The 13494-nt window shown below is 41.1% G+C and overlaps 1 protein-coding gene across 1 annotated transcript in view; it reads left to right on the top strand.

Moving 5' to 3' along the window:
* The first annotated feature begins 232 nt into the window (after window positions 1–232).
* Cfi (complement factor I) overlaps window positions 233–13494 on the top strand; it is a 28749-nt gene continuing 15487 nt past the window's right edge. Inside the window, exons 1-4 of the mRNA XM_041650099.1 lie at window positions 233–358; window positions 6724–7003; window positions 8998–9151; window positions 13238–13419. Coding sequence (XP_041506033.1) covers window positions 260–358; window positions 6724–7003; window positions 8998–9151; window positions 13238–13419 — 715 coding nt within the window. The 5' untranslated portion in view covers window positions 233–259. The remainder of the gene's footprint in view (window positions 359–6723; window positions 7004–8997; window positions 9152–13237; window positions 13420–13494) is intronic.

Below are 13494 nucleotides of genomic sequence, written 5' to 3'. Positions count from 1 at the left end.
CGTGCTCTGTGGAAAGCAGAAACAGGGCATTGTCTGGGCCAAAATGGAGCAACCGGTCTCCCCAGGTCCAAACACTTCCTATTGGTCGCCTGCCTCGGATAATTACTGCAAACGCTGTTTTTTTGTTTCAGTTACGGTAAAACTCTGGATGTTAGCCAAATCCGCTAAGAGTTCAAAAGTACAAAGCTCTTTAGGAGGCTTTTCCTTTTTTAAATATTTTTTCAGAGGTTAAAAATTAAATTTCAGGGGAGCCTGTGGAATGAACATGAGTCTTTGTGGAGACAGCCGGCGCACCTCCAGCATGAAGCTTGCTCTCTTTCTTCTGTTAAATTTGCTCCTCCACTTGAGTTCTTACAAGGTGAGTGATGCCAGCGTCAGGGGATTCTCTTAAGGAGACGTTTTGAAGGTTATAAAAGTATAGGAAAGTCCTTAAAAGATGTGATTTAGACTTAAATATAACTTTAGGTTAGTTGTTAGGAATGCAAATATACAGTAGCAGGCGTCTTTATTAGCATCTTGTTGAGAGGAGTTTAAGGAAACAGTCTTTTGATGCTTGTGCATGTTCATTATTATTGAGCCGAACAAGAGCATCCTTGATTCATTGCTATAAGTTATTGTCCTATTAAATCAGTAAACATTCACTGTGCATCCACCTGTAAGGCATGGTGATACGAAGATAAGACTGGTTCTTATTATTATTATTTTCCCTTTGACATAGTTAATCATCTTTCTCCAATTTCCTTAAAAGGATACTATAAGCAAGACTTAAAGTACATGTGAAAATGCAAAACAAGGGATAATGAATATATATATACATACATACATACATATATACATATATTCTTTACTTGCAATGGTATCACATCCTGATGAACCCATCATATATTGAAAGTATTGTAAGTGGGAAATGTATTTAATGTAGCTGAGCTTCCCAGTGTAGCCTATTTTAATCATGCTCAAAGCACACTGTCCTGAAGTTGGACAGAATTACCTAATAAATGCCCATTTTATAAAGCACGAATTATCTTATGCAGTTTGTTGAAGACAGTTCTGTATACTGGGCATTTGTATACATATTGTATACATGTCAGGGTGTCAAAACACAGTGTCTAGGATACACTGGCAAGACAATATTGCTCACCTGATGATCATGCGGCAGATGGGGAGTTGTGACCCAATCTTTCACCAGTATTTCCCCACCATCACTAGTCTAAGAAAGATCAAAATTTGTAGCATAGTTTTCTCCTAAATATGTATCATTTTCATACTATTGTAAAGAAAGGGGTTATAAAATATCTCTCTACACCTAATTGGCAAACAGTGAAAACACCAGTTGGCAAATAACTTTAGTGAGAGGACAATTCACCCGAAGCCTAAAGGTCAGGAAGAGACTGTGGGAGGGGGAGGGATTTATGCCGGACCCGTCATTCCAGACTCAAGCTGGTCTTTGGTGAGAAAGAAGGATGCATTGCGGTCCTTTCAGGAAGAAAAGAGAGCAGATATTTGAAGTGTCGCTTTTCCCCCAGATAAGCAAGTCTAGCCCATCAGAGTGAAGCCTCTGTAGTTTCTTAAAGAGATAAAGCTGCAGCAGTGCATGGTCTCTTAAGACTAAACATGTTTAAGACACTTTAACTATCTGTTGATGACTGTCAACTGTGGTGATCAAGGAACTTTGAGATAGCATTGCCAAAATGTTTTGTCTTCATGCAGCTTGAAGAAGCAACAATGTAACAAAAAACTAGTTATGAGAACAGGATTATGTATTTGGCGTGTACCATTTAAAATGTTATTATTATATTTATAAAGTGGGACTAAGCTAAACACTTATTAATAAAGTGCATTGAATTACAGAATATTTTGTTATAAAAGTACACATATGTGCATAGATATATAGACACAGACCCATAGATGTATAGCATAACTGCTTCTATATATGACAATTAAGAGGTTCTTCCAGTGTTTGTGTCAAATATTTTACAGTTGTTGTCTCTGGGTATTGGGTTTGCTGGTGGTTTATATTTCCTAGGTTTTTAAATTTCACAACTAAAAAAACCCTTTTTTAAAAAAAATATGTGTTTATTTATTATGTATACAATATTCTGTCTGTGTGTATGCCTGCAAGCCAGAAGAGGGCACCAGACCTCATTACAGATGGTTGTGAGCCACCATGTGGTTGCTGGGAATTGAACTCAGGACCTCTGGAAGAGCAGTCAGTGCTCTTAACCTCTGAGCCTTCTCTCCAGCCCCCTCAAAAAAACCTTTTTTGTTAAAACATTTATAATTAGAAATTTCATTTAAAATATTTCTATCCTGTTCTAGTCTCATTCCTGCTACCATGATAAATGCTCTGACAAAAAGCTTCTTTGAAAGAAAGGGTTTGTTTGGCTTCTAATTTTAGGGGATAGCCCATAATTGTGGAAAAGCCAACACTGGGAAGTCAAGCACCACATCTGTGGACGAGAGCAGAGAGAATAAACACACGAATCCTTGCTCGCTCTCAGCTAAACTCCCCGGGGTACACTGTTGTAGACCCATTTCCTATGGGATGATGCCGCCTGCAAAGACGGGGGCCTTTCCACATCTCTTAGCAACCAAGACCAATCCCTTGCAGAGATGTGCAGACACACACTTCACTCTGGACCACCTGATCTGCAGCGCTGGTCGTCGAGAGTCTCTTCTCATAACTCCAGATCAGGAAAAGTTGGCAGGTTCCTGGAATAAATTTAAAAACAAGATAAACACTAATACTACCCCCTTGAAGAAAGAAAAAGTGTCTTTCTTATATTGAACAGTCTTCCAGAAATAAGGTTTTCATCAGTGTTTTAAGAGCTGGCGTTTGGGGCCAGCTAAGTAGCTCTATGAATAAAGACACTTGCCACCAAAGCTCATGACCTGAGTTTGATCCCTCATGGTGCGAGAAGAGAACAAACTCTCACAAGTTGCCCTCTGGGCCGTGGCTCATGTACCTCACTATCCACAAAAACATGGGTGCAGTGAAATAAAAGCACAGTTAATATGAAATTTGCAAAAATCTCAGAAGTTAAAAAAATAGTTTATGAAAGAAAGTGAAATTTTTATTTCACCTTTTATAATGTACCTTATTATAGAGGCAACCTAAATGTGTTCAAATAGCTTAAACTGTGTTTTCAAAATGAAATTCCAGTCAGCTGGAAGACATTTTTGCTATTTTTAATGCTAGAGGCGGATTTCTTCCTAGGAAAGAAATACCCCTGCCCTTTTTTGGTTTCCTTAAATCAGAGCATCATGATAGACGATGTGAAAATAATTAAGTCAACGAGGACTGACTGTAAAATTACACATAAGTTGCTTTTAAGAACCAAGAAAGAATGTTACTAAACGGGACCCTGCTCTTCAAGATGCTGGTCTTAGAGATGGCAGATTTCAGGGGTGCGCTCGCTCACCCTTCAGCCAACCATAGACAGGCGAGAACTAGTCTCTGCAGCAGAGGAGAGGCTCTGGGTAGTTACAGCTGAAGACTGCAGCAGGAGATAGGAAGTTAGAAAGCACTGGTCTACGCAGACATAATCAAATGCCTCCAACAGTTGCCATGCTGGCTCACCTGTCAGAGGCTGAAGGAAAGCAAATACCTAAAAGCAGGCAAGGGGCTGAAATCTGGAGTGGTCTGGGGTTTGTTGCTTCCTAGATTCTCCTCGGTTTAAGGTCCTCCTGCACCCTGGTCTTTTGCCTATTTCTGATTCTTTAGGGAATCAAGGTAAGGACTAATTTTTGGTACTTGTTATTAATAGGGGGTAGATCGGAGTCAGAGGAATGAAACTGACTGGCCAGCATCTGGAACAGCATCTGGGTAGTGAGTTCGTATTAGAAGACCACTCCCATGACTAAGCAATAGGGACACACACAGTAGGTGATCCAGTAGGTCACTATTCGTTCATTACATACTTAACTTTACACAGCTGATCTTCCAGTAGGTCATTGTTCATTCATTAATACTTACATTTCTTTATTAGTCTCTCTGAACAGTAACCTGAGCTCAATCAGGAATTCATTTAGAGAAGTCAGTGTCTAGAGTTTGAAGCCAATCAAGGTGTGGGTGGTTTCAGCCCTAGTGTTTCCCACGACATGGTTCCCTCCTTTGGTAATGTTTCTATAGATACAATGTGCTAGAATCATAACCTTTGCAAAAATAAATTTAAGTCACGTGTGACAGATCTGCGGCTTGACCCTTTTCAGTCCCACTAAGGGACTGACCATCAGTAGCACTTCATAAAGTCTAGCCCAAAAATAATGAAGCTAATCTCGATGCTTGTTTTTCCTAAATGTCATGAGAACCCAGGAAATGGGACAGAAGTTGGACAGGGAAAATTTATAGGAAACATGAGACGCAACTGTATTGTATAGCAGCAGTTCCCAGTGAGTATTCATATTTGACACTCTCTGTCACTTCCAACTTTCCTCCAGGTCTCCCACATCATCTCCTGAAAACACAAGAACGGCTTCATGTAAAACGTTTCGTATGGGCTAAGTTGGACCATCTGTGTAGGGCCTGTGCAAGAAAAACAATTGGCAAGGCCTGGGCCCAAGTTAAAATGGTTTCCAGACAAACTGAAGGGTTTTTAAGAGTATCTGTTGTTGGCTATGAAAATGTCCATGGTAATCAACTTAGAAGAAGAAAGGTTTTTTTGGGGGGAGCAGGGGGTTGAACTGCTGCCTTAGGCCTGTGGCTGCACAGTATACCTCAGCAGGAGTGTGTGGTTGAGAAAATCCCTTCACTTTATGATAATCAGAAAACAAAAAGGCAAGGACAGGTAAGGGTCCCAACATCTCCTTTAAAAGTATTAACTTATATCTAGGCAGTGGTAACCTTTAATCCCAGCACTCGGGAGGAAGACCCTCGTGGATCTCTGGGACTTCGAGGCCAGTCTGGTCTATAGAATAAATTCCAGAACAGCCAGGCTATACAGAGAAAACCTGTCTTGAAAAAAAAAACGTATTTACTTACTTCCATGACCTCACTTCTTTCTAATAGGCTCCACTTAAAAGTTTCCCGTCACACTATAATCTGGGAACCAAGGCTTCAACACATGAGCCTTTAGGTCCAAAGAGAGCATATGAGTCATCTCTTCCCCCTGGCCAGTAGGTTGAGGTCACCAAGAAGTCTATAGTGCCTGATGGAAGCCTGAGCCACCAAATACTTCCCAACTTTATTTTTGCCACAGAGGCTCCTCCATTATCACTCTGACACAGCCTGAGCCTCAGTAAGTTGTTTTTTTTTTTTTAAGGACATAAAATCTCCTCTGGCTCTGAGCATCACAGTAAAGTGAGTTTGCCAAAACTGCTGACATTCTCCAGTTCTGGTGCCTCTAGACCAAGTTCCTTTTGCTGTGAGGGGAGCCACTTTGCTTTGGGAACAGGCTATGTATCTCTGAGTCACCTTCGGGACACATTGCAAAGTCGTGTAATGCTTTCTTTACCCATGGGAACACCATATAGGGTGCTCTGGTATGTTTGACTTATTATAGCCTTCATAACACATACATGGATGAGAAATACCTTTTTTAGGTAACAAACTATTGCATAGCAGTTTCTTCCAAGAGGCAACCCTCCATCTTGGAAGAAAGCTCATCAAAGTGCAGGATCTCCTCAAGGGAGGTAAGACACTTATCCTGTGCTGAAGCTTCTTAAACTCAGGAAGTAAGCAACTCAGAGGCTTCAGGAAGTCCCTGAAATTAACCAGATTCACTAGACTTCCCCCTCCCTGTGCATATAGAAGCAGTAAGAGTGGTCAGGGTTGTCTCAGAAGAGTGAGTCTGGCAAGGACTCTCTCCACCTTATCAAGCTGCCCACAGGCTGTGTAGTGTGTTTCAGCTCTCACGAGTTGTCACCTGTGCTGGATGGGCTTCTGCAACACAGCTCTCTTTGAGTTATTTCTGTTCCTGTAAGTGACTCCTCACCAATACTCCTGTAAATAACCTCCAGCAAAACCATTAGTTCACCAAATGGGACTTTGGTGCTATACTAACTTTGGTCTGTTCTTGGTTCTCTATCTGGGTTGAGTAGATGCTGGTTCACATCTTCCCAGGAATAATGTCACATAGCACAAAGCTATGCTAATAATTGCTTAAGCTGTTTGAGACCATGCTCACAAGATACATGAATCCATTTATTTGTAGATAATATCTATTTATAGATAATAATCACACTGGTATACAAGGAAGCACATCTTGGGTCTAATAATTCAAAAATTAATCTTTTAGTGATGCCACTCATCACTTTATTTTTGAAAATCATTTTAACAGCATATCAATAAAAAAAGATCCATCACACAGAAGCATGGAGAATAAATTCATGGAGAGAGATTGGTCATTAATGGAATTAGATACATGTATTTCAAATGGTCCTTGGTAGGCCTGACTGAAGGAAAAGCATCCTTCATCCTTTCTCCATGAAACTCACCTTTGACTCCCACATGGATTAAATTGTTGAATCCTATCATTTTGTCCATTGCTTGTCTAAGCCATTATCATGCTGTACTCCGGCTGCCTCAGTTTCCCCAGGCTCATTACCAATGAGTACCCATCTGCAGTCCTCAGTGTTGTACCCGCCAGAGTCAGGACTGCTTGCTATACCAAACATGTGTTGTATTTCACTCCAGCCGCTGGCCGGGTCTGTTCTGTTCTTTTCCTTCACTTCCTCTCATTCCCAGAACACAAAAGGCTTTTGTTTGCTGTTCCCTGTTCACAGTGTGTTTCGCCATCGGGTCAGCCTCAGGAGGATCTGCTGGACCATAAGTGCTTACCAAACAAATACACGCACCGCTCCTGTAACAAAGTCTTCTGCCAGCCGTGGCAGAGATGTGTCGATGGAACCTGTGTCTGCAAACTCCCTTACCTGTGCCCAAAGCAGGGCATCCCAGTGTGTGCCACTAACGGAAGGGACTACCCCAGCTACTGTCACCAGAAGAGTTTTGAATGTCTTCAACCAACGACAAAGTTTTCATACAATGGAACATGCACAACGGAAGGTAGGAAAGATGTGTGTGACCAAGTTTTTCTAACAGGAGGGCAATGGTATGCTGTATTTTCTGCCACACAAAATGCTTTTGCTGTGAAATGTTCTAATGACAACTTAAAATTCTTTAGACCAAGGCTTCTTAGACTTTTTCAATTCATGACCCCCCTTTTCACTCAGGAAATTTTTAAATGACTCTGAGTAGAATATAAGAAATGGGTGTACAAATCAAATATTGACTGATTATAAGATGTTGATTTAAAAATAATTATTTGATATGTGTATAATTTTACCATTTATTAAATATGAAAGCAAATTTGCTTTCTAATGAGATGGATACATTTATTTTTATGTGAGTTAATCTTGTCTGAATATTTGACATTGTAGACATACTCTTCAGTGCTTTTCAGAATTGATCAATATTTTGACTTTGGAGTCCCTCAGTGCTGGGAATCTGACTTCACACATACACATAATAAAAAGGGACAGAAGGATGTTTAGGGCCGTTTCAGAAATGTTGGAAGTTCGGTACTGATTTCAAGCCAAGTGGAAATAACAATTGAGCAAAAATGATACTACTGAAGTTAGCAATTCAAACAGCAGTTTTTAAGAACCAAACATTCTGATCCAATCCAATCCAAGGATACACACTAATCAGAGGTTCATGTGCTGAGAAATGCTAGGCAGATATTAGATATCTTGTTTTTTTGTAATTAAATCAGCATGTTTATGTATGAGGAAAAAGCTTTGTAGGTACAGTAAAAAAAAAAAGTTCCTGTAGCCTTAGATCTGAGCCAAGGTTTTTCTGGCAGTGTTCATCCACACTGTGCAGCAAGATGCATGCTCAGTGAAAAGTGAGCATGTGTGTGTTTGAAAACATGGCTGCAGTGAAGTCACACGAAGCAATAGGGTCATGCACTGCCAGAACAACCTCAGATCATTGATTTTTTTTTTTTTCACCTGGGTTTCTCTGTGTAGCCCTGGTTGTCCCGGAACTCACTCTGTAGACCAAGATGGCCTCAAGCTCAGAGACCTACTTGCCTCTGCTTCTGCCTCCCAAGTGCTGGGATTAAAGGCATGTGCCACCTGCCTGCTACACATTTGCTTTTTAACTAACTTTTGGTTGTGCTTTCAGGAACCTTTTACTAACTTTTGCCATCCACAAATCAATTAAGTAACTCTGTGTATGGTCATGACCCACCGTTTATAAACTGTTTTTAGGTCCTAGTGATTTAAGTAATATCTAGAAAAAACAAAAACAGGGGTCACCAGAATCCGGCCTTTCCTTGAGTCCCTGTGGCTCTGAGGTGCTGTTCTTTATTGCTTGGTCCTTCAGAATTTCCCCACTCCCACTTCTACTTGGCTAAAGGGATTATCCACCAGGCCATCCAATTATTTCAGAATTCAGTGAAAAGGCCTTGCTATGGACTGGGGGTGGATGGGGTGGGTGGAGTAATGACTCAGCAGTTTTAAGAGAGTTTCTCACTCATCCAGAACAACAGCACCCTTGTTAGGTGGCTTGCAAGTGCCTGTAATTCCAGCTGCAGGAGATCCAAAACCCTCTTCTGCTCTCTGCCGGGCCTGGCATGGGCTTTTGAACCCTCAACTCCCACCCAGTGGCAGAAGTCCTCCAACAAGGCCACACCACCTTCCCAAACAGTTCCACCAACTAGGGACCAGCCATCCAAATATATGAGCCTCTGGGGTCCATTTTCATTCAAACCACCACAGTTAGTAAAGCAAATTCCGATTCTCAGCTTCCTGTGTTCAACTGAAAATAAATATAACTTTATCTTTAATGGTCGGTACGAGAATTTAGTGGTTTTGCCATAAACAGCATGGCCACTAACATGATCAGGACTCACGAAATAATAGCTTGTCATTTGTTAAAGTCATTATGATGCTCAAAGTTAATCTCATGTTAGCTATTTTAATAAAGACAAGTTAAAAGGGGAGAAAAGAAATACTAAACTACTGTCTGTCCATCCTTTTGGTTTTTTATTTTAGAAAAATTTAGTATTTCCTTAAGTTATGGAACTACAGAGGCAGAGGGAATTGTTCAAGTGAAACTTGTGGACCAAGAGGAGAAAATGTTCGTGTGTAAAGAAAGCTGGACCATGACAGAAGCCAATGTGGCCTGCTTTGACCTCGGATACCAACAGTGAGTGCTTCTCTCGCAGGATCTGCTGAACAGTTAAGGCCATTGTTCCAGCTGTCTTCTTTCCTCCTGGCTGATCTCCCTCTGCTGCAGTGCCCTTCTATGTAACCTGAGAACGGTAACTACCCACCTCTCAGCGCTTTGGCAAAGACTGAATGTATCCCCAGCAGTTAGAGGCCCGTGAGTAGGGAGCACCTGTCAGTCACGCCTTGGACAGAGGCCTGTGGGGACTTTGACACCCTCAAATACACCTCTAGCTGTTTGGTTTTATGCATCTAGTATGATGTCTCCTTTTTAAGATCTCATATTGCTTATTTCTCTCTCTCTCTCCCCCCCCCTTTTGGTTTTTCAAGACAGGGTTTCTCTGTGTATCTCTGGCTGCCCTGTAACTCACAATGTAGACCAGGCTGGCCTAGAACTCAGGGATCCACCTGCCTCTGCCTCCTGGGTGCTGGGATTAAAAGTGTGTGTCACCGCCACCCAGTTTACTTCTTTATTTCTATAGCCTTACCCTTTGCTGTTGTCTTTAAGCCATTTTCCTATTTAATCTCCTATTATTATTATTATTATTATTATTATTATTATTTATTGAAGGGGACGGTGCCAGGGAATGAGCCCAGGGCTTCATGCCCATGGGTCAGCACAGCCTCAGCCCACCCTCCTGATTTGTTTCCTCACCCCTAGGGTTGAATGCTTAACTTGAGCCGCTCGCAGTTGCTCTTACTCTACAGACAGATGGACTGAAGGCACAGTTTCCCTCGGGAATGCCTCACCTATACTCACTAAGTTCCCACACGTGACGTTTTATTTATTGCTATCCATAACATGTCCTAGTTTCCCAACACAGTCTTTCATGCAGTTTTGAAGTTTCTTTTGTGCTTTCCAGATGAATACGTTAGTTTGCTTTTAATTATTTATCATTGAGTTCCTAGTTAACTGTATTGTTACAGAAAGTCCCTGTACGGTAAGTATTTTAAGTATTTGTTGAAATTCGCTTTTTTTTTACTTTTAAATACTTATATTCAGAGGTTTATAAAATAGATATTCAGTTCAATAAGCAAGTTTTTTCTCAGTTCGTTTCATTTCTTTCTTTCCATCTTTATCTTCTTTAAATATATTGTGTAATATACTACCTTATTCTTTGAGAATTTTATCATGTCTACTACATATTTTGGTCATATCCATCCATGCTATCCCTGTATCACCTGCTCCCTCAAGATTTCCTTCCAGTACCATATATATATGTATATATATACATATATATTTAATTTCTCCCATTTTTAATAGCTGAGTCCTTTTAAGTCCCCCAAAGAAAAATGCCTACCCCCCCCACACACACATAGCTACCAGTTGCCAATAGTCCTCAACTAGGGGCAGGGCCTCACGAGTCCCTCCTCCACCCATTCTGGATTTTGTAGCCAGCAGGCTCTTCTTCATCCCCAGTCTTGCAGGACCGACTTCTCTCCGCCCACCAGGTCCCCCAGCTGCTTATGAAATGACCACTCTGAGGCTTGTTAGCAGTTGCGGTTGTTTGGCCAGTGGTTTAGGGTTCTGTCTGGCTAGCTCTCTCTTATAAATCAACCGATTTTTATTACTTTATATTTTACCATGAGGCTCGTGGGCTTATAGCTTGTTACCTCACATCTCCCGTGGTGGCCACATCCTGCCCCCTCTACCCTCTATCTTTGTTCAGATTTCCCGCCTAGATATATTCTGCCTGGTCATTGGCTGAAACAGCTTTATTTATCAACCAATAAGAGAAACACATAGTCACAGCATACAAAAGGACATCCTACATCAGAATTTTTTTTCCTGACTTGACCATGTGTAGATCTGGAGACGGTAACTGCAGCTGCCTGCATGGGCCTTTATGATTTGAGTGAGCCACAGCATACTTCTCAGTTTCCATTGTTGTGACCTGCAAACCTGTCTTTTCAACCTAGTGGTGAACTCTTGGTCTTTAAGTACATGGTAACTGTCTTTTGCCATAAATTGCATAAGTTCATGGACAGACTCTCTGATTTCAGCCAGTGAGGATTGCCGGTATTTAATATATCTTCTATGCTTCGTTTTTAAGGCAGGGGCTCATGTAGCCCAGGCTGGCCTCAAACTCACCAAGGACGACCTTCAACTTTTGTTTCTCCTGTCTCCACCTTCAAAAATGCTAGGATAATAGGATTGTGCCACCACAGCCAGTTAATATAGTGTTGGAAATGAAACCAACTAGGCAAGCAACAACCAACTGAACTATACCCCTGCCTGTGCTACTTATCATATTTTCTATAGTAACTTTAGATGTGAGTAAAAAAATTCATATTTATTTCTCAAACTGCCCCCGATGGCTCTTTTGTTTGTTTGTTTTGTAGGACTATGCTGTATTTTCATAATGGACTCAGCAAAACTAGAAATACCCTCTCTGTTCTCTTCTTGCCTTTTGTTCTAATTAATCTGTTACTTATATTGCAGTTAGTATTTTATTTCTATTTCCATTTCTGATGCATCTTTGCTCAACTTTTAATTTTAATCTGTTTTACTCTAAAGAGAAGCAGGAAGCAATTGAATATTCTAGAACAACAGTTCGCTATCAGTCATCATCTCTGGACGGCTAGGTAACTGAGAAGGCTTCTTTTCACATATTCTGAACAAACTGAGACATTGAAGAATAGCATTATATTAATTACTTTTTGGATTGCATTGACAAAAATGTGTAAAAGAAAAACTAACAACAGAAACTATGTATTTCAGCTGTTGGTTTCAGAGAGTTCCCTCTCTCATGACCAGGTCCATTGTTTTAGGTCTGCAGTGAGGCACATTATCAGGGGGTTAGAAATATACAGCAACGGATACTCATGGTGAACAGGAAACAAGGGGCCAGACACAAGGTATGGGCCCTAAGCATATGCCCCTACTGACGTACTTCCTCTAATGAGCCTCTCTACCCTTTGACCACCCAATATAAGGCTATCATATTATGAACACAGCAAGGGATTCAGTCGTTCATTAGATCAGAGCCTTCATGAACTAGTTCTTTCTGGGAATGTTCCTTCCCACAGACAGAACCTGCGGTGTGCTTTCCTAAAAAGAATGTTAAAGTTGACAACCAAAATTCATCTTCAAAGACATACCAAAATACAACCTTAATACCATCAAGGCTTGGGGCTGGAGAGATGACTCAGAGGTTAAGAGCACTGGCTGCTCTTCCAGAGGTCCTGAGTTCAATTCCCAGCAACCACATGATGGCTCACAACCATTTGTAATGAGTTCCGGTGCCCTCTTCTGGCCTTCAGGCATACATGCAGACTGGAAATTGCCGGGCGATGGTGGCACACGCCTTTAATCCCAGCTCTCAGGAGGCAGAGGCAGGCGGATCTCTGTGAGTTCGAGACCAGCCTGGTCTACAGAGCCAGTTCCAGGACAGGCTCCAAAGCCACGGAGAAACCCTGTCTTGAAAAACCAAAAAAAAAAAAAAAATACTATCAAGGCTTGAAGGTAGTTAATTCTAAAAACAAAAACAAAAACAAAACCCAAACCAAAACAATAACCTGTTAGAGCTCAAACAAGTTGACCTCCCACATCTTAAGCAATAATGAGATCATCAGGTGAGGCTTCCAAAATGGGGGTGGAAAGTGGGGGCAGGTGTGGAGACTCCTCAAAAAGACAAAGTTTGCACTGACATTTTCTGATGTACACTTCCAGAATCTTCAGATCAAGGCAATTAATTCACTCTCTTTTGTGAAGAAAAAAAAGTAACATGATAAGGAGAAGTCAGGAATGGCCCTCTCTGATGAGAAGAAAACATCAAATGAAAAGGAAACATTCTTCCTTAGTAAAACCTGGAAAGCAATACTTACTACACGTTTGCTATGCTTTCAACCCCGACTGGTTGGCTGAAATTAATTATTTTAGTTCATCTTTGCAAAACCCAAGTGAAGGTTTGAAGGCACAGAAAAGGAGAATGTTAGCATCTTCTATAATCTGTAAATCATTTTTTTGGGGGCAGGAATTGCTGTAGACCCTTATGTTCCACAATAAGGTTATAAAAACAAAACTGAATTTTTCTTCCCTCAGATTTATTCATTCTGTTTGCAGGGGTGCTCTTGTCACACAAAGAAGTTTCAACATATCTGAAGAGCTCCGCACAAACGCCACCGAATGCCTGAATGTACGTTGCCGGGGAGTAGAAACCAGTTTGGCGGAGTGCACCTTTACCAAGAGACGAACTAACGGTTACCAGGACTTAGCTGATGTAGTGTGTTACACACAGGATGCAGGTTGGCAGAGTGGTTCCATCAAGATTGCTTATTTCATAAACGCCTATACTGAAGTAAACAGTGATGGGTGTGATT

This window comes from Microtus oregoni, unplaced genomic scaffold (assembly GCF_018167655.1).
Source record: "Microtus oregoni isolate MIOR12 unplaced genomic scaffold, Mior012 000000F_ref0000247, whole genome shotgun sequence".
In the NCBI taxonomy this organism is placed as follows: Eukaryota; Metazoa; Chordata; class Mammalia; order Rodentia; family Cricetidae; genus Microtus; species Microtus oregoni.
The sequence above is the reverse complement of the archived record's forward strand: the minus strand, read 5'-3'. Positions and strand labels throughout refer to the sequence as shown.